This window comes from Leptonychotes weddellii, chromosome 10 (assembly GCF_054177405.1).
Source record: "Leptonychotes weddellii isolate Sample4059 chromosome 10, ASM5417740v2, whole genome shotgun sequence".
Taxonomy (NCBI): domain Eukaryota; kingdom Metazoa; phylum Chordata; class Mammalia; order Carnivora; family Phocidae; genus Leptonychotes; species Leptonychotes weddellii.
The window spans coordinates 9,222,130-9,242,522 of NC_138378.1; the positions used below are offsets into that span (position 1 = coordinate 9,222,130).

At 45.2% G+C, this 20,393-nt stretch overlaps 1 protein-coding gene and 1 pseudogene across 2 annotated transcripts in view; one reads left to right on the top strand and one right to left on the bottom strand.

The window, feature by feature from the left end:
- Nucleotides 1-20,393, top strand: part of ATP9A (ATPase phospholipid transporting 9A) — a 130,758-nt gene that overhangs the window by 40,580 nt on the left and 69,785 nt on the right. For both annotated transcript variants that reach the window (XR_014149045.1, XM_081832576.1), the window contains exons 5-8: nucleotides 12,800-12,858; nucleotides 14,147-14,198; nucleotides 16,129-16,223; nucleotides 19,803-19,883. Coding sequence is in view for 1 of the 2 variants with exons in the window: in XM_081832576.1 (XP_081688702.1) it covers nucleotides 12,800-12,858; nucleotides 14,147-14,198; nucleotides 16,129-16,223; nucleotides 19,803-19,883 (287 nt within the window). In the remaining variant the exon portion in view is untranslated. The remainder of the gene's footprint in view (nucleotides 1-12,799; nucleotides 12,859-14,146; nucleotides 14,199-16,128; nucleotides 16,224-19,802; nucleotides 19,884-20,393) is intronic.
- On the bottom strand, nucleotides 5,442-5,691 carry LOC102734842 (cytochrome c oxidase subunit FA4 pseudogene; annotated as a pseudogene).

Consider the following 20,393-nt stretch of genomic DNA (forward strand, 5'->3'; position numbering starts at 1 on the left):
TTTAGTCTTCCCAAGAAGTCGTCCACACGTGGTTTCAGGGTTTTGCATACAACTTCCCTTCTAGGAACAATGTCAGAGGAATATGTTTTAGGCTCAAAAAAAAATTTTTTTTTAAATAAAATCCCCCGAGGGCATGAATGTATTTCGTTTTAGCGCATTTAAATAGATTTTCATAGTTGGTGGTCTTAACATTTTGCAAGTCTCTGGGAGAAGTGGGGGATGTAGAGTTGGTATAAAAATGCTTTATTATTGCTAAACTACTGTATTTAGGACACTTTGCTACGTAAAGAAAGAAAACGCAGCATAGTCTTTGTAAAGGCAGGTGGCTTGGGCTTTCCACGTGGATAATCAGAAGACCCCTCTGCAGGGTGTTTTTTTGTGGTTCGTGTATATTAAATCCTCCCTTAATAACATATTCTGACTATAACATTTAAAATGCTAGGCAACCAACAAAAGCCCCATTGGAGAGGGTGCGGTGGATCTATTTAGAGGGATTCCATTCATTCATCTATCCAGGCTCCAAACCTTCTTTGGTTCTTTTCATATTGCAATTGCTTTTCCCGTGAATGATTTTTCTGCCCTCCCCTGCAGACCCCCTTCTCAGCTCCTGCTTTATCTTCACTCAGTTCTTGGAAAGATCCTAAGGAGAATTGGCAGATGGCTCTAGCATTAAAAACTTGTCTTCCTTTGTTGGTCTCCTTTTGTGGCCCGTGGTTTCCATTGTCATGCCAATGCGACAGTAGGGGAAACCCGAGCAGAGTTCTGAATATTAACCCAGCCCCTGCTCGGCCATTTGTTTTGAAAGCCCCCCAAAAAGCACTGAAGAAACTGTCAGCTCAGAAAGTGATCGAGGTGAGTTTAGTTATCTGATACACTTGGGGGTGGGTGGGGGGGGGGGAGAAGGGCAGGAGTAGGAAGCCCCAACTGGAAGATTTCAGAGAGAGGAAGAGAAAGAAGCCTTTTTTGACCTTACTGTTTAATTACTTACTAATTTTCTTGAGTGAGGCTTTTCAGCAGGGTCTTCATTTAGTAAGTTTAAATGCAAAGTGAAACAAATATGTGTGTGTGTATCCACGCAGGATCGGGTTCCTTTTGTATCACATGATGTCTTAAAATACATTTTTCAACACTATTTGTAGAGTTCAAAAATCTTTAGAAACCAGAATATCGAGTCCTTGATCACTAGATTACAGGCCATGATATTTACCTGCATTCTGCATCATTTCCTGATTAATAACAGCAGTACTTGTGCTGATAAAATTTAAAAAATTGGGGGGGTAGTAATTTCTAAAAACCTAGGAAAAAAGTTACAAAAATCATGTGGTGAACGGCGATACGCTCTTCCATCAAATGTTAACATTTTGCCATGTTTGCTTTTTAATATTCTCTCTCTCATTAGAGAATTAAGTTGCAGACATTATTCCCTTTACTCCTAAATACTTTGGTGCTTAATTCCGAATAGGGCATTTCTCTCACGTAACACAGTATGATTATCAAAATCAGGGAATTCAACATTGGTACATTACTATTAATCTAATCTATAGTCCTTACTCAAAATTTGCCATCTGTTCCTGAAATGTCCTGTGTTTTTTTTCCCCCATCCCCCACCCTCCCGTGTCTACAGTATCCTGTTTTGTTTTTTTTTTTAAAGATTTTATTCATTTATTTGAGAGAGAGAGAATGAGAGACAGAGAGCACGAGAGGGAAGAGGGCAAAGGGAGAAGCAGACCCCCTGCCGAGCAGGGAGCCCGATGTGGGACTCGATCCCGGGACTCCAGGATCATGACCTGAGCCGAAGGCAGTCACTTAACCAACTGAGCCACCCAGGCGCCCCAGTATCCTGTTTTTAACAGCATTTTTCCCTGGTACAGAAACCAGTACAGGTTTTCCCAGTGGCATTTAATTGTCCTTGTTCCTCAATCTCCTCTAGCCTGGCATAGCTCCTTGGTTTTCTTTCACACGACGTTGACATTTTGAAAAGGACCGGCCAGTTTCAGGGAAGTTGCTTTGTAGCCTGTCCCTCAACTTGTGTTTGTCTGATGTGTCAAAATTAGATTCATGACCTGCATTTTTAGCGAGAGTTAATATAGTTTTAGGAATGCTAATGGCATAGATTTCTTGTTGGGATTTGCCAGAGTTTTAGAGGCATTATTGTAATCAAATTGAAAAAATTTCAAACTTGGAGAAAAAGTGGATTTTATTTTTATTTTTTTAAAGATTTTATTTATTCATTTGAGACAGAGAGAGAGAGAGCAAGCATGAGCAGGGGAGAGGCAGAGGGCGAGGGAGAAGCAGGCTCCCCGCCGAGCCAGGAGCCAGACATGGGGCTCCATCCCAGGACCCTGGGATCATGACCTGAGCCTAAGGCAGATGCTTAACCATCTGAGCCACCCAGGCACCCCAAAAGTGGATTTTAAACAACTAAAAATCCTGAAAGTAAGGCACTTATCACTGTGAGGAAAAATGGATGATAGTTTTCTTGTTTTTTGTTTTTTTTTGGTTAATTGCTACTTCCATTTAGATAATTTATTACCTAAAATAACACAGCAGTTAGATTATTTTTTAATGTCATTGTCATACCTCACGTCAAAATGACCTTTTCTTCATTTTCTTGAGAATTTTTTTGAGTACCACACGTCCCAAGTCAACAGTAGGCTTCCATATTACAGAGATGAACACAAGGGGCTGGGGATTCTGGGAATTAATAATTTGGTGAAGTATCCAGACATTTAAATAGATAATTAAAAAATGCAACTAATAATTATACATCAGGGGTGGGAGTGGGGTGGCTCTCATAAAGACTGTCCCTTCTTGATCACTGCATTCCTGGTTCTGAGCCTGTGCTCTGCTGAACTCAAGAGTCCTGCTTCCCCCTGCACCCAGCTCCGTGGGCAGGTCCTTAACCTGTCAGTAAATTGGGGCTGGTAATAGTGCCTACCTTATGAGAGTTGCTCTAAATATAACTCTTGGATGAGAAGAACATAATACTGGCCTGGGATTTGGTGTGTACTCAAGAAAGTCAGTGGTGATGATATTGTAGCAGGGGTCCGTTAAATGTTGGTGGGTGTGAATCAATAAATGGAGGTATGAGCCAGGGGTCATGGGAGGTTATGCGAGCCAGTCAGAGAGGAGCTGATACGTCTTCTCAGAAGAAGTGACCCTCATCTTAAGTCTTATAGGGTGGAAGAGAGCAGGACTGGTTGTGTGTTTGTGGTGCACAGTGCAAGATGAACGTGTGGGGCCCTTGTTCAGAAATTAAGAATTTCAAGATGACAGTAGGTGAGCATGAAACCAAGTCCAGGACCCTTCTGAGCACAGAGCCCCGTGCTCATACCTAGAGCACACAGGCATGAAGTGGCCCTGGGGAAGAGTCTCCCAAAGGCCACAGGTGTGATGGCTGGGAGTGTGGGGTACATACCCCAGGTTCTGGCACCATCTTATTCTTCCCACGTAGGCCATGTTTCCTGAGTCTCCCTCCTGGGAAAACAGAGGAGAAGACCATGCAGGCCAATGAGGGCCTGACACTGTGGGAAAGTCCGTTCTGTGGTCTAGGAATCTGTGTACAAGGCATGCTAGGGAGTAGGTGGTGTTGGAAGTGTTTGAAAAATTCTGTCAAAATTGGAAAGCCATTAAAAAAAAAAAAAGAAAGATTACCTACCATAACCCAGCCAGGTGCTGGACAAGGTCTGGTGTGTAATTTCTTAAACAGCTTAATTTCAGGACCCATGAGATCATGACCTGAGCCTAAATCACGAGTTGGGTGCTTAACCGACTAAGCCACTCAGGTGCCCCGAGCATCCTATTCTGAGGTGGAACTTATTGTTAGAGTTGTCGAACACCCTCTAGGGATGATGTTTTCAGATAAAGAAGCATCCGCCCTCCTTCTTGAAATCCACATTTGTAACGTGATCAGACTGGAGGGAGGCTCTTAGGCCCTTATGAGTTTTCTAGAGCTGTCTTCTCTAACAGTGTTCAGAGGCCCTGGAGATACCAAAGCCAAAGAAGAGGGTCTTGAAGTGGTAGCGGACCCAGCAAAATGTCATTTTGTTCCTGCAGAGATTGGGGTTGGGTGGGGAAGGAATAATTAGTAAATGGATTGTTTCTCTTTCTTTGTGTCTTGCCCAAACCAAAAGTTTAATTCTGGGGGTGGAGGGGTTTGCCTAGATTATCACAGGTGGTGAGGGCAGTTGGATTTGCATTTTCCCAAGAGGAATTCTGTGGGTCTTCCTACCAGGAATGTTTTCCAGACTAACCTGTGATCAAGGGCTAAATGAGGCACGCAGATAATTAGCTTTGAAAGAAAGTGCAAACAGAGGCACAATTAACACAATTGCTGATGCTTCTTTCCTGCTGGGGACATCTGGGCACCCCTTGAGCCGTAAGTCATAAGCCAAAGGTCTATGTGAAATGGAGAGAATCCCTCCTATGTTCAGTTTTTGAGTACTGTGTGGTGTTAAAAACCAGCTGATATGTTTAATCTTCCCCATTTCTTTCCAGATAGTTCTGCATCTTTCCAGGTTGCTCTGTTCACCCTTTCCCAGGTATAGAATAATCTCGGGATCTCTCACCTCCACTTAAGAGTGATATCTTTTTTTTTCCACTGAAATTCAAAACCCATTTTGGACCATGATTTAGGATGTGGTTCCTGTGACTGAATTTTGAGGTCAAAGGATATACATGTTTTTCTTTTTGGCAGTTTAATTCCATTGGAGTTTATCAGGAGAAGGTAGGATAATGTAGGGAAGACGTGTTCATTAATAGGGCATTGTTTAGCTCATGGGTAATTAACTACATGGAAATAACCTATTCTTTTTTTTAATAATTTTTTAAAAGACTTTATTTATTTATTAATGTATTATTTGTTTCAGGGGTACAGGTCTGTGATTCATCAGTCTTACACAATTCACAGCGCTCACCATAGCACATACCCTCCCCAGTGTCTATCACCCAGCCACCCCATCCCTCCCACCCCCCTCCACTCCAGCAACCCTCAGTTTGTTTCCTGAGATTAAGAGTCACTTACGGTGGTCTCCCTCTCTGGTTTCGTCTTGTTTCATTTTTCCCTCCCTTCCCCTATAGTCCTCTGCCTTGTTTCTCAAATTCCACATAGCAGTGGGATCATATGATAATTTTCTTTCTCTGATTGACTTATTTTGCTTAGCATAGTACCCTCTAGTTCCATCCAGAAATTCCCTATTCTTAAACACAAGTACTGTTTTTGTTTTCAAAGTATAAACTCTGTTCAGACACGGTATGTTTTATACTTTAAAAATTTTTTTATTTCATTTTTTTATAAGTTTCAGATATTTATTAATCAGTATAAACCCCAGCACAATACATGATTTTGGCATTTAGAGGGGAAATATTTCCTGGATAAGTGGAAAATAGTGCAGATGGCTTCTGGAAGACTTTCATTCAAAGCACCTTTATAGTGCAACATTTTATTTAGAAGTCTGGACCGTCTTCAGTTTGCTATAATCCACATTCACTGAGTAGAACTTGTATTGATCACTGGGACCCATTTTGTTCTGGGGTTCTGGGTTATTCTTCCCATCCCAACTGACATCTGGATTGAACAGTGCCAGGTGCAAGACATACAGCGCTGCTCCAAAACCTCCCGCTCCAATAAATTCGAAGAGCGGGGATCAAGCTCTTAGGGGTCTTGGCCTGATCCAGGATCTCGTGTGACATGGTTGTGGCCGAGGCCTCCAGTCCAGAAGAAGAAAAGATCAGATCTGCAAGGCACCCAGCACTAAATTGTCCCTACACTGATGGGACATCCCTGTTTCATACCTTTTTTTAGAGAAGAGAATTACAGTGATGAGTTTGTTTTTTTTAAGATTTTGTTTATTTGACAGAGAATGCGAGAGAGGGAACACAAGCGGGGGAATGGGAGAGGGAGAAGCAGGCTTCCCGCGGAGCAGGGAGCCTGATGCAGGGCTCGATCCCAGGACTCTGGGATCATGACCTGAGCCGAAGGCAGACGCTTAACAACTGAGCCACCCAGGTGCCCCAGTGATGGTGTTTCTGATATTAACTACAGCAGAAGTACTGCAAAAGTTCTTTACTAAGGATCTCAGAGGCAGTTCAGGAAGCAAAGAATTCCCCTGCCCAAGCTTCCCTCATTAAGATTCAGAGCATTCGCTTTTATAAGTCTTGTTTAAAACAGATCTTGCCAGACACTTTCTCATACATTTCTCCAACAGATGCAAAGTTATTTCAGACCCATACGTTTCTTTGTTTTTCCAAAGTACTGAGTTTCACTTTATTACAAATCATTGGTGAACTGATCTGTTGTTTATTTAAAAAAGAACCCAAAACAAAACAAAACAAAAAACCCTGAAAACAATCTCACGTGCACATTGCACTATCTTTCCCAAAAGGTGTCTTTTGGGGTGTGGGTCTGTTTCTTCATTATTGGGCACCAGAAGCAGGGAGGACCATTTATATATTTATTTTAAAAGCCTCTGTTGGGTATAAACTTGTTACACTTAAACCTCAGCCTTTCTTTTTTAAGTTCCCACTATTTTAAACAAAAGCCCCAGGATGTGGCCATGGAATTTATAATACTGCTTCTCAGCCCTTTGCCTGTTTTCAAATAAGTCTTAGGCTCTGGAGAATGCAGACAACTCTATTGGAATATGAAAATTTCAACTTGAAACCTATGAACTCTGCTGGGTCTGCAGAGGCGTTTTAATGTCCACCCCAGGAAATGTACACACGCTGTAGAATTTACAACTCATCACTGTCACAGAGTGTGAGCTCAAGAGTAATACATTAACCAGGGTTGGTGCGTAGAGATTGCTGCTCAAGATCTACAAAAGCAATCAATGTCCTGCATGCACAATGAAAAATAGAAGTAGGGCTGGAGGTGTTTAGGGTCAAAACAGAGGCCCACACATACGAGTGCCCCGGAATTTATTTAAAAAAAATTTCTTTCTTGCGGGCTGTTCCGTAGTTTGACTGAATTGTCATTTGCTTGTTTCGACTCAAGGGAAACATCTGGTTTCTCCCTGCAATGGAGACAAACTGCTCTTATTCTGAAGCTGTCATCCATGAAAAGCATGGTTTGGGCTCAATAGCTTTGCTTATGAAAGGCTTGGGGTCCATCTCTACAGAAATAAACAGCTCTTGTAATTGGAATTTTGTTCCCTGTTATAAACTCTGGCTCAGGGGTGACTCGGGTAGAGTGTCGAAAGCTGAAAGGGATAAATTTATTTTATAGAAGGCATTTAATGATTTAGGATGTGGCCAGCAGACAGTTTTCCACTTAACCTTTGTAAAAATCTCTTGGCCAACTTCTGTAAAGTTTCTGCGAAGGTATCTAAAAAATCCCAGAGGCTGGGTGTTAGGGGAACCAGAAGAGCAGGGCGGGCTGGGGAGGGGAGGTGCTGTGGCCTTTTCTTCTCAGAAGGCGGCCAGCTTTTCCTGGGCCTTGTGTACTGAAGATGTTACTGGGTGTTTTTACCTTTGTTCAGGGGCACCTACGTAATCTGGGGGACCCCGTGCAAAATGAGAAGGCGGGCCCCTTGTTGAAAAGTTAAGAATTTTAAGATAACCACAGGTCATTCACCCAAGGGTGTGGGGGGGGTGTGAACACAGGTTGCACACCCACAGAGCTAGCTCTCCTTCAGCTATAGGAACCTCAAAGAAGGTGAGAGGAAAAAAGGAAGAAGTGGTGCTTGGGAAGTGTGTGTGCTGACTTCTCAGTGGGGTGTTGGGAGAGTATTTTCTTCCAGTTGGAGACTGGGCAGTAGGGAGCCGTCCTCCTCTGAATACTCACTGGAGACGTGTTATTTTTGTTAGGTGGACGGGGAGCTCTGCCAGACGGTGTCTGTACCTTATTCTGTATTTTTTTTGCAAGAACATTTGTAGAAAACTCAGAATAGCAGTTAATGTAAGGTTAGAAATCATGTGTTTGGAGCCCTTTCCACAATTTGAAGTGTTTTTCCTTCTACGAGTTCGTCCCAGCCCCTGGATTGCCTGGCTCGTCAGTCTCACTGCGTCCCCCCTTTCCTCCCGCCTCCCTCTGCCACCCTGGCCACGGCAGCCGGGGCCACCGCTTGGGCCTTTGTTCAGACGTCCGCAGCCGGCCGTGGTACCTGGCTGGTGGGAAGCCCAGTCAACGTCGGAATATACACCCTGGGATCTGCTTTCCCTTCTCTTTTCTTCCTGCTGCTGCTTCTGCTTTTTATTCTTCTGGTTTTATGTCCTCATTCAGAACACACAGACCCACACCAACCAGGTGTTCTGCATGCAGCCCTGCACAGCGCGTTGTTGATCGCCAACAAATGGCAGCTTGGAAAGGGAAATCCAAATTTAGGGTCAAGACTGCGGGGGTTAGCCCGATAGAGCAGGAGAGTCTGAGGATACCTTGTCTGAGGGATGGGCCTGCTGGCCTTAGTCAGAATCTGCTCTGCAAGCACAGCGGATTAAAAGGGGTTTTTGAGGTAGAGCAGATGGACAGGGAGAGGCAGAGTTCACATTAACTGATCGTAAATCAGGACTCCGCTGTAGAAGGGAAAGATCTGGGTCTGGTCACTTAGAAGTTTGAGCTAATTTAATTTATTCTTCTTTCTTATTAGAAGAACACCTCATGCTTATAAAAAAAAAAAATCACCGTGAAGAATTTAGGAAGTATGTGTGCCAGAGAGAGGGATAAATTCCCTATGTCCCCAGAAAGAATCACCCGTCAACCCCTCCAGCATAATCCTCCTGATTTTGTCTGCCCTGCCAACATCCCCACGTATACATATACAGTTATTATTCAGTAAGACTTAAAATACATATTTCTCCGGGCGCCTGGGTGGCTCAGTCGTTAAGCGTCTGCCTTCGGCTCAGGTCATGATCCCAGGGTTCTGGGATCAAGCCCCACATCGGGCTCCCTGCTCGGCGGGAAGCCTGCTTCTCCCTCTCCCACTCCCCCTGCTTGTGTTCCCTCTCTTGCTATGTCTCTTTCTGTCAAATAAATAAATAAAATCTTTAAAAAAAAATACGTATTTCTCTTTGAGTTAAATACAAGAGAAGACTTGTAGCTAGGTCTTGAAGGTTGGAACACAAGCTCAGTGATCTTTTGGGTCAGGCCACCAGCTTCAGTTTTAGTAATAAAACCAAAGAAAATGTGTAAATTTATGTTTGGGAAAGCCAGGGCAAGCTCAGGTGAAGGAAAAGTTCATTGGCACAGAGGGCCATGTTGAATTTATGGTCTTCCATCCTTCAAGCAATGCCTTGATAACCTCCCTGGGAAGAATAGCACGTCTGTGTATATTTTTCCTGTTGCCCCCTAGTGGGACCAGAAGAAATGTTCAGGCAGGAAAAGAATTCTGCACATTGGACACTCTCTTCCCCCATTTCTTTTCTTCTTTTAATTTTTTTTTTAAAGATTTATTTATTTGAGAGAGAGCGTGAGAGTGATAGAGCCTGGAGGGGGGCGGCGGTTGGAGCAGAGGGAGAGGGAGAAGTAGACTCCCTGCTGAGCAGGGAGCCCAACACTGGCTTGATCCCAGGACCCCGGGATCATGTCCCGAGCTGAAGGCAGAGGCTTAACCGGCTGAGCCACCCAGGCGTCCCTCTTTTCCCCCATTTCTAATGCTCTGACTCTGGATTGGTGGATGTCCTCCATTCCCTCTGCACATGTTTTGACATAACAAACACTTGAGGCTCCGGGTTCCTCTCTAGCGGGCTAGGGCTCAGGCCCGTGAATTGAATTTAGTCCTGCGTTTGGTGAAAATGAAGCACATGAAACAGTCATGTCATAGTGTGAGATGCCCAAACCGGGAGAGTCTAGAAGCCCTCAAAGCAACCGAGGGTTGGTCCGGTTCATCACCACTTGCTGTGTATTCTGTCTAGAAGTCATTATTAGCGTTTGGGTGCTTCCCTCCTAGTGTCAGTTCTCCTGACTGTTACCATGACAAAATTTAATTAAGTACAAGAATTAATTAAAATGAAACCCTAGGGAACCTATTTGAAAAAGTTGTCTCAGTAGAGATAATTGGAATGCTATGGAAAATCTCAATGGTAAATTATTAAGTTATTAAACTATTAAATTTATTGATGTTATTAAAATTATTTTTAATTATTAAAATTATTACATTAGATTATCAAAAAGACACGTGATCTTTTTGATAAGACAAGTATATGATACTGTGAGAAACTGTAAAAGCCTGGAGTTGTACACTCAGATTACTTCATTAGCGTCTTTAAGTTCTTCTTAAAACTAAAGAAGCTCAAGCTGGAGATCCTGCTTAGTGAACGTTGGGTTTTTGTTGAGTGAACGAGTCCAGGGAGGGAATAGCAGACTCATGATTCCCATCCCACTTCGGCTCTCGCTGCTGGATAAAATGCCACTTTATTGAGGAGGATTGAGAGTCGTTATTACTTCCTTTCTTTCTCGGCTGAGTGTTTGTAAGTTAAATGGGCTTTTTACGAAGAGCCAGGGACGTAAAGATTTCGCGGTGTTGCTCCCTTGTGCAAGAATTGGACCCGTCACCAGAATCAAGGCCCACCTCCTCTCTGGGCTTGTTCAAAGCACTACCGGGCCCCTAGCGGCCCTTCCACCTTTGTCTCTTGCCATTTCCTGCCTTGCGTGCAGTGCTTCTGGCCTTGCTGAAGGAGGTGCAGCAGGTGGCCACATGCACGCGTGGACTACTCACGCGCCCCACTTTTTCCCATCTCCTGCCTTCCTTTCATGGGTAACTGGTAACTGTGTCGTCTGGCCAATCCCGGTCTCACCTCTCCTGCAAAGTGTATGTTGGCACCTCCCTTACCCTACCCCACTCACTCATTATTTATTTACCTGTTGCCTCGTTCCCTCCACAGGAATGTGAGTTCCGTGTCTCCCCACCTGCGGATCACCGGGCATACAGCAGGCATTCAGTAAATGGTGCTGGAATGTTGACTTTATGATCAGGAGCCTTCTGTGTGCTGGGCAGTGTTCCAGGTCCTCTTCCAAAGGGGAGAGTTACCCCCTTTCTGCTCCTTAGCACTCTGGACTTACCTGCATCATTTCACATACGATTTTGCACTAACAGCATCTGTCTGGCTCTTTTTCTTACCAGCTCATGGGTTTGCAGACTACAGCCCAGGGGCCAAATTCAGCCTACTGCCTTTTTTTTTTGGTATGACCTGGTTGCTAAAAATAGTTTTGAGCCTTTGGTGGGGACTGATTGTTGACAGATTTGGGAACCTCACTTCTTGGCCTACAAAACCTAAATTGTTCACTGCCTTGGCCCCCGTCAGCATGTTTGTTGACTCCTAAAGGAGACCGAGCTTTTTTTCTAGGATAAGGGGACTGTCTTGCATCTTTGAATTCCCATGACATAGCACTCAGTAAATGGTTTTTTGTTTTTTTTTTTTTTTGGCATTGAACTGAATTCACTGTTTTGTTTTGTTTTTAATTTACTCTCTGGAGTCAGATGGGGGTATGAATCCTGGCTCCGATCTGTTCTAACTGTGAGGTTGGTGGTGGGGTGGGTGTGGGGATGGCGTAGTCTGAGCCTACTTTCCTTGTCTGAAAACTTCAGGCAATAACAGCTGTTTCCGATGGCCGTTGTGAGAACTAAAGGAAGTTGTAACTGTATCAGTACCTATACGTGCTTAGCACAGGTTTGTGTTTAATGTTAGCTGTTACTGTTTCTCCAGATAGACATCCAGCTAAAGTTGTGTAGTCTGATCATAACTGCATAAACAAAATATATAGCAATCACAAATTTTTTAAAGATTTTATTCATTTATTTGAGAGAGAGAGCACAAATGAGAGGCAGAGGGAGAGGCAGAAGGAGAAGCAGACTCCCCACTGAGCGGGGAGCCCGATGTGGGGATCCATCCCAGGACCCTGGGATCATGACCCGAGCCGAAGGCAGACGCTTAACCAACGGAGCCACCCAGGGGCCCCAGCAATCGCAAATTTTAAAAAATCGGTCATTTTAGGATGACTTCTTTCTTTTCAGTGGTGTCGAAAATTAAGAGTTGACTTTCCGGGGGGCATCTGGGTAGCTCTGTCAGTTAAATAAGCATGATCTTGGGGCGCCTGGGTGGCTCAGTCGTTACGCGTCTGCCTTTGGCTCGGGTCATGATCCCAGGGTCCTGGGATCGAGCCCTGCATCAGGCTCCCTGCTCTGCGGGAAACCTGCTTCTCCCTCTCCCTCTCCCTCCCCCTCTTGCTTGTGTTCCCTCTTTCACTGTGTTTCTCTCTGTCAAATAAATAAATTTTTAAAAATCTTAAAAAAAAAAGAAAAAGAAAGCATGATCTTGTGATTTCAGCTCAGGTCATGATATCAGGGTTGTGAGATTGAGCCCCACATAGGGCTCTGTGCTCAGCAGGGAGTCTGCTTGAGGTTCTCTCCCTCTGCCTCTCCCCCCACTCATGTACCTTTTCTCTCTCTCTCTCAAATAAATCTTAAAAAAAAAAAAAAAAGTTGACCTTCTGTCCATGGATCTGATTCTTAGTTTTCTTCCCCTTTTCTGTGTTGTTTTTTGTTTTCTTTTGTTTTGAGGTTGAATGAATCTCACGGTACCAATTTAGAAAAGCATCTAAGATGCCATTAAGACAGAAGGCCTTATGTGCGGGGGTGAGTTATTCTAGGACTCTAAGAGGTGGGAATTTGTTCCTGGAGCAGTCCCTACAGCAGGTGAATCTCTTCCTGGAGAGGCAGGTGATGCTGATGAGGTTGGCTGGGCTGGGGAGGGACATACTTCTGGGAGGACTGTATTGACTTTGCAGGCTCGTGGGCACTCTACAAAGGCATGAAGAATTGAAATGCATTCATACATGATGTATCTTGGACCTCTTTCTTCGCAGGGACAGTGAAGGTGAAGAGCTCCAACATCCAGGTTGGAGATCTGATCATCGTTGAAAAGGTGGGTGGGATCCCGCAGTTTGTGACTGGTTGCTGTGTGAGTGTGTAAATGGGAAGTCATTGCCACTAATTCATATATCCTAACATGTAATTTGTATATCTGGTAGACTAACTGAATGTAGGCTTTTTGGGATTCTCTCCTAAACCTTTGCCTGGGGAGGAAAATTTCTTTGCCATGAGACACCCACGTAGAATACTTTTTCAAGGTTTGTGTATGCTGGTTAGCCAAAAATTCTGCTTACAAACCCAAGTTTTGATTTCCTATTTGATGTGTTTATTTTGGTGTCTTAAAAAAAAAACACCTACCATAAAGTCTTTCCTCAAAGTCTGCTTGCTGCATAAGCACATAAAAATATTTGTCATTTACCGTTTCGAGCGATTTTAGCTTGCATTTTTTTACTTAAACATTGTGCTTTTCTGTCATTTTGTGGGGAGCAGGGATGAAGTTTAATATGAGAATAGTAAAAAGGGCCAAAAATGCATTTTTAAAAATAGCACCATTCATACGTTTGTGACTTCAGCAAACACTCCTGTCTCCTTTTGCTGTCTGTTTGGAAGGTCGTGGGTTTTGGGGGTGGCCCTGGAGAGGCTTGGAATAATATTTGATTAGAAAAGGATTGTGTTGTAGCTTCTTTCTGTAGGAAGTGAACTATGCTCTTTTAAAAGGATTAAATCTAAGAACTCAAAGTCTATTTGAGGTGAAGGGAAGCTCTTCTGGGTGGTAGCTCAGAAGAACCACATAAACGCTTTATGTTGTTACATACTTCTGTGTTCATAATTAAATGAGGACTGCTGTTGGCTTACGTCGTTTTTTTTTTCTTGAGAATGGCTTTTGTTGCTTCTTACTACTTGACTTCCTTATTAAAATTCCACTCAAAGTCAAACATCAAGCCAGAAAATTGGTAGGAGCAGAAAGCGTGAGCGAGTGTGTGTGTGTCTTTAGTTTCAGCAGACCGCCTGGAAGAAAGCCAGCTAGGGTAGCCGGGTTTCGGCCCGGGCCCTTCTGGCTGGAATTTCAGGAGGTAATGGTTGGTTTCTCCAGAAAACTAGAAGCTCTCTTTCCGAGATAAGATTTCAGTAGGGGATTAGTGAAGTAACAGCAGCGTGCAAGATTTTTCAGATTCAAAACAAAATAAATCCCCAGATCTGTCTGTGACAAAGGCAGAAACGTAAATGAGGCTGTGGGTTTCGGAGGGGGCCCCCCCTCCCTGCTGAGGGGGCTGGTAGAGGGGGGACGGAAACCCCACACATGGCTATTCACGGTAACAGTCTTTCTTTTCATTACACAGAACCAGCGGGTCCCTGCTGACATGATCTTCCTGAGGACATCAGAAAAAAACGGTAAACATCTGGGATCAATTTTGAAAATAACCATTAACCTTTCAGTGGTAATTTGGCAAAATAATCATTTGAAAATGGAACAGAAGTAGATGATCATTTTGGAGCCATGGAGGCAAATCAAAAACATCTCTTTTAGTAGAGCAGTCTTAAAACAAAAAACGTTTTCGGTCCTCGCAGGTCAATAGATTTTGGTCATCACAAAGATACAGTTAGTTGGGCCCAGGCTGAGTCCCAGCTGACGGGTCCACAGGCAGCGGCTATGATTTTCCTTTCTGAGCTGCTGTTGGGCTCAACTTCAGGACTTGGCGGGATCAGGAAGCGTGTTTCACAAATAGAAGCACACAGAAATCCTCTCTCTTCTGAGAAAATACCAGGAGATATGTGTGACCGTAGGAGAAGCCAGGGAGAGAGGTAGGTGGCCTTGTTGGCCCTTCGCTCATGAGCGGTGAGGCCATGCCTACCCTCACCCATGAATTTATTTATTATCACAGCCCACTTAGGCCTGAGCGAGCGGCTCCAGGCTCTTACAAGACCCTACTCAGTCCCAGTTCTTTCGCGGTGTGGCCTAAGGAGTTAGAACCGAAGGCAGACACTTAACCAGTGCCTGCCCACCCCATCTGTTGACTCTGATCTCCTCCTCCTCCTCTCTTTTTTTGTTATTTAAGCTGTTTTGAGGAAACAGGGCTGTTTTTAGCTTGTGTACAGGCACAGTCAAATCTTTGAACGTCTGACAAAGTTCGCATTTATAGTCCTTCAAGGTTGCTGCAACCTATTTTATTATGAATCAAATAAAAGTTGTAGATGAAATTTTATACTAAAAATACATTATCCAGAGATGGAGTGGAAGGCACCAGATTAAAAGTCTTCTTTTAAAATCTCCAGCTTTGTCCTCAATTGGTTCTTGTGTCCTTATCTGTGAAGATAGAGTGTCATGGATTAGGGTCCCTGAAATGCTTCCCTCCCAACACCCCTGCCCCCCGAAGATAGACATTCTTTTCCTTAATAGTGCCCAGAGGTCTTAGCTGCGGCGTCCGTGAACTCAGTACATTCTGGGTCTGATGAAATCTACCGCTGACTCATTGCTGGGCTTGCACGTTGGACAGAAATAGGCATCCATGTGCAAGCGGGTAACGAGCACATGCTCTGGTAGCACTTCCTGCATTTTGAGCAGTCTGCCAGGGTCAGCTGTAGAGTCCGCACCATTGGTGCTGTTCTGTCTGTTTTTACACTCAGGGAAACCAAGGCTCAGAAGGGCTAAGTAACTGCAAAGGACATGCAGCTAATAAGTAGGGTAGCTGGTCTTAAATCCAGGAGTCTGGTTCCTGATAAGGTGTCCAGATCTCCTGCCCAGAATGGCCTCGAATGCTAGCTGCCCTGTGCCAGCCACCATGCTGGGGGTTCTAGCACCCCGAATCTTTATAAGCAAGCTCCTGAGCTCTGTGTTCCTCCCATTTCACGGATAGGACCTGCTGGTGTTTCGCAAAGTCAAGAAACCGGCCCAGGTTTCTACTGTGAACAGATGATGGAGTGAGGATTTGTTTTTGGGTTTTTAAATTTATTTATTTATTTATTTGTCAGAGAGCGAGTGAGCACAAGCAGAGAGAGCTGCAGGCAGAGGGAGAAGCAGATTCCCCACTGAGCAGAGAGCCCTATGCGGGACTCGATCCCAGGACCCTGGGAACATGACCTGAGCCGAAGGCAGACACTTAACCAACTGAGCCACCCAGGGGTCCCTGGAGTGAGGATTTGAATCCAGATCTTCCAACCCAAAAGCTTACAGAGGAAGTGGGAAATGGGGTATTTGTTTTCCCTTTCGTTTGTTGGCCACTGATGGGATTTTTACAAAGGCCAGAGCAGGAACTACTGAGAGCCGCCAGGGGAAGGATCCTTGAATGGAAAGCGAATAGCCAGTGCCACCTTCCTTCCACAGGCTCTTGCTTCCTGCGGACGGATCAGCTGGACGGCGAGACCGACTGGAAGCTGCGGCTCCCCGTGGCCTGCACGCAGAGGCTCCCCACTGCGGCCGTGAGTAGCTCTCCTGCGGAAACACAGACTGGCCACGGTGTCCTTGTCAGGCCCTCGAACTCAGAGGCCCTCAGGGGCCAGATGTGGGATGTCAGGTGTGAAGGAGGGCTGACAGGATGGGGTCCTGGGCAACCCCCCCAGCACCTGTGGTTTCAAGTCCTGTGGCCGAGTGAAGTGTGGGGGGAGGGGCTCTTTGGAGGGAAGCTCAAGAATCTTAAGAAGCCTCAACCAGGTGCCTCGCATAAAGCTAGAAGGTAAGGCAGGTATATCGTTCCTCTGCTCAGGGCTTCCTGAAGCTTCTCGTTACTGAGAACCCACACTACAGCCCTTGCTGTTGTCCTCAAGGCCCGTGTGATCTGTGTCCCTGCCTGAACCCGGACCTCAGCCTGGGTGATCTGCCCGCCCGTGCCCTCTCCCTCCTGATCAGGCATCCTCTGCGTCCCAGCACTTGTCCTTGCTGTTTCCTCTGCCAGGGACAGTTTGTACCCCAGGGGCTGCCTGGCTGGGCCTCTCCTGAATACGTCCTGGGTTTTGTGCCCAGATCTCCTTATCTGAGAGGCATTTTCTGACCACCTTTTCCTTGCCTTCCCCCCCAACTCACTTCAAGGCAGTATCTCCGAGAGCAGAGTTCTGCCTGGTATGTTCACTGCTGAATGAATACCCCATGCGTGGAACAGTGTGAGGAACAGCACACAGACCCCGTCTCGGGGTGGCCTAAGGAGTTAGAACCAGCAAGCTCTCAAGGGTCTGCAGGGCCCCACACTTCCCCATTAGCCCCACATCACTCAGACCATGATCTGTAAAGAGAGGCGGGGCCGGGAGCCAGAGAGTAAGTTTAAGCACGAGCCACGTGGATTGGATGTGGCCCATGGACTAGGTTACAGAGTCACAAAACATAATTTAAATGCCCAGAGACCAACATGCCCAAACAGTGGTCTGAAAGGATTAGGAAGAACATGATAGCTTTTCCTGGGCTTGTGGTCACGTGGATTGATGCTGTTCCTTAACCGTGTTCTGTGAGGAAGGAGTGGGCAGGAGAATGTTCCATGTTAATATACGAGTAAACGTGCCCCCTGCCCTAATGATTTTTCATGGTCAGTGACAAGTGAAATAGCACCGTTATTAGTATTAATTTTTAAACCAGAATTCTAGAGCAGTGAGTTTTTTTTTTAATTTTATTTTATTATGTTAGTCACCATACAATACATCATTAGTTTTTGATGTAGTGATCCACGATTCATTGTTTTCGTATATAGAGCAGTGAGTTTCTAACGGTGGTTGGGAGCCCCTAGGAATCCTTAGGAGGCACCGTCCTGCCCCCGCGATGGGGTTCATCTAATGAAAGGGTTCTGATTTTTCTGGGTGACGCATTTTAACTTCCTGGTAAGATTTCTCCAAGGGAAGCTTTCTGATCCTCAAAATGATTTGAAGGACTCTCTTTAAGAGACAGTCTAGGGCGCCTGGGTGGCTCAGTCGTTAAGCGTCTGCCTTCGGCTCAGGTCATGATCCCAGGGTCCTGGATCGAGTCCCACATCGGGTTCCCTCCTCGGCGGGAATCCTGCTTCTCCCTCTCCCCCTCCCCCTGCTTGTGTTCCTGCTCTCGCTATCTCTGTCTCTGTCAAATAAATAAATAAAATCTTAAAAAAAAAAAAAAAGACAGTCTAGAAGAGCCTAGAATCATGAAGGTGCTTGCCTGTCTGCTGCACAGAGTTGCATTTGTCGGTGTGTGCTTTGGATGCGTCAGTTTAATAAACACCCATGTTGCCTGCCCCCCCTCCCCCCCCCGCCCAACCCCCGTCTGGCCTGGGTCTGGGCTGGGCTCCAGAGAAGGAGGAGATGCCACTCTCTTTGTGCCAGGAAACTCTTCCTTACTGGGCCGGAGGGATCTGAGTGGGGAGCAGCAACTGAGCAGAAGAACTGTATGAAAGGATGACCGGGGCATTACATAAATATATTCTTGTTAAAAAAAAAATATATATATGGAAAGCCTTGGAGGAAGAAATGAAAAGTCTTGCTCATGGCCTCTGCCGCAGACCTTACCTGCTTCCCTCCGGGGATCATGTAAAGTCCGTGGTGATCTTTCCAGACCTCTGCCAGCACACTTTCCTACAAATGCACAACTGTGAACTTGTTGGTAGGGGGGAGCTTATACATGTATGAGATCACACTGTATTTGTGATTCTGCAACTTTTGCTCTTGTCTACTTTGAATGTGTCTTGAGGTTTTTTTTTTTTTTTGAGATTTATTTATTTGAGAGAGAGAGCAGGGAGGAGGGGCAGAGGGAGAGGGAGAGAGAATCCTCAAGCACACTCCACGCTGAGCACAGAGCCCCATGTGGGGCTCCATCTCACGACCCTGAGATCACGACCTGAGCCGAAATCAAGAGTCCGACGCTGCAGCCAGTAGCCTCTACCCCTCCTCTAGGTCCCTGTAGCCAAGGGGTATTGTCCAAATTTGCCTGGCCACCTGATTGGAGATTTTTTTTCTCCAATTTTTTTACTGTGGTAAAATACGGATCAAGTGTACCATGTTATCATTTTAAAATGTACAGTTCAGTGGTGTTGAGCACGTTTACGTTGCGCAGCCATCACCCCTGTCCATCTCTGGAGCTCTTCATCGTGCAAAACAAAAACTCTGTACCCATCAAACAACAATTCCCCATTGCCCAGCCCCTGGCACCCACCACTGTACTTTCTGTCTCTCTGAATTTGACTGCTCTAGGGACCTGATCTAAGTGGAATCATACAGTATCTGTCCTTTTGGGACTGGTTTATTTCACTTAGCATAGTGTCCTGAAGGCTCATCCATGTGGTAGGCTGGGTCAGAATTCCCTTCCTTTGTAAGGCTGGGCAATATTCCATCATATGGATATATCCCATCCATTTATCCATTGATGGACATGTGGGTTGTTGCCATCTTTTGGTAATTGTGAATAATCCTTTTGTGAACATGGCTGTACAATATCTTTGAGACCCTGCTTTCAGTTCCCAGCGAGTGGCTGCTAATCATACGGTAATTCTATGTGCAAGTTTTCGAGGAACCACCGTGCTGTTTTCCACGGTGGCTGCACCATTTTACGTTCCTACCAACAGTGCACAAGCGTTCCAGTTTCTCCCTCTCCTCGCCAATACTTTTTTGATGGTAGCCATCCTAATGGGCGTGAGGTGTATTTTTTGCTTTTTACCCCTCTGCCTTTTCTGGGGCTTTACACAGAGTAGGGCCCAGTAACCACTTGTTGACTGAGCACAGATCTTCATTGGTACAACCAGCTCTTGGTCACTGCAGTGGAGCAGAGGGGGGACCTCGGCCGTCAGCCAGTTTGGGAAGCATGGGGTGAACACAGATAAACAGGCATCTTCACTGTGGGGTCTGCAGGGTGTCGTGGGATAGCATGTGGAGTGATTCCTAAACTTACTTAATAGAAGATTTTTTCTTCTTTTTCTTCCACCTGCCCTATACTTTTGAGAGCCTGTTTGCTGTTTGGGAGATAGAGTTGCTTTTGAAAAATCGGGGGGCCTCCCAAAATCTTTTTAATCATGAACTTCGTTTTAACTCCAAAATGTTACCTCTTTTGAACAGGATCTCCTTCAGATTCGATCATACATCTATGCAGAAGAGCCAAATATCGACATTCACAACTTTGTGGGAACTTTTACCAGAGTAAGTAGGCTTAGCTGACTGTGCGATCCTGCCTTACTGAGAGCACGTGCTAGTGACGGAGACCTACAGAGAAGCGTTGACAGGTCTTTGTCAGGGGGTAGCTTTGCTCCAGGGAGGGGTGAAGTTCCCCTAAGAAGCCCCACCTTGAAAGCTGACATAGTGTTTCTCAGTGAGGTTGGCACAGCGGGATTTTCTCCAGGCCTCTGAACAGCTTGAATTACCTGACAGCGTAGAGCCGAGTGGTGTTAGAATTAACGGGAACTCTGTGGTGTGAAGGCAGGTACTCTTTCTGTCCCCTTCGGGCACGTTCATGACCTCTTCTACCCACACAAGTCCCGGCTGGCATTGTTAACAATTTTTAAGCCACTTCCCAACTATTCAGGATAGAAATTAAATTTGGATTTCAATTATTTGAAGAATCTGGGACAGTAGATTTATAGAACCCACATTAAATTCACGGTCTCTTTCTAGAAGCCATAGGACTGGCCAGCAAAGGGCCGTTTGTGTTTG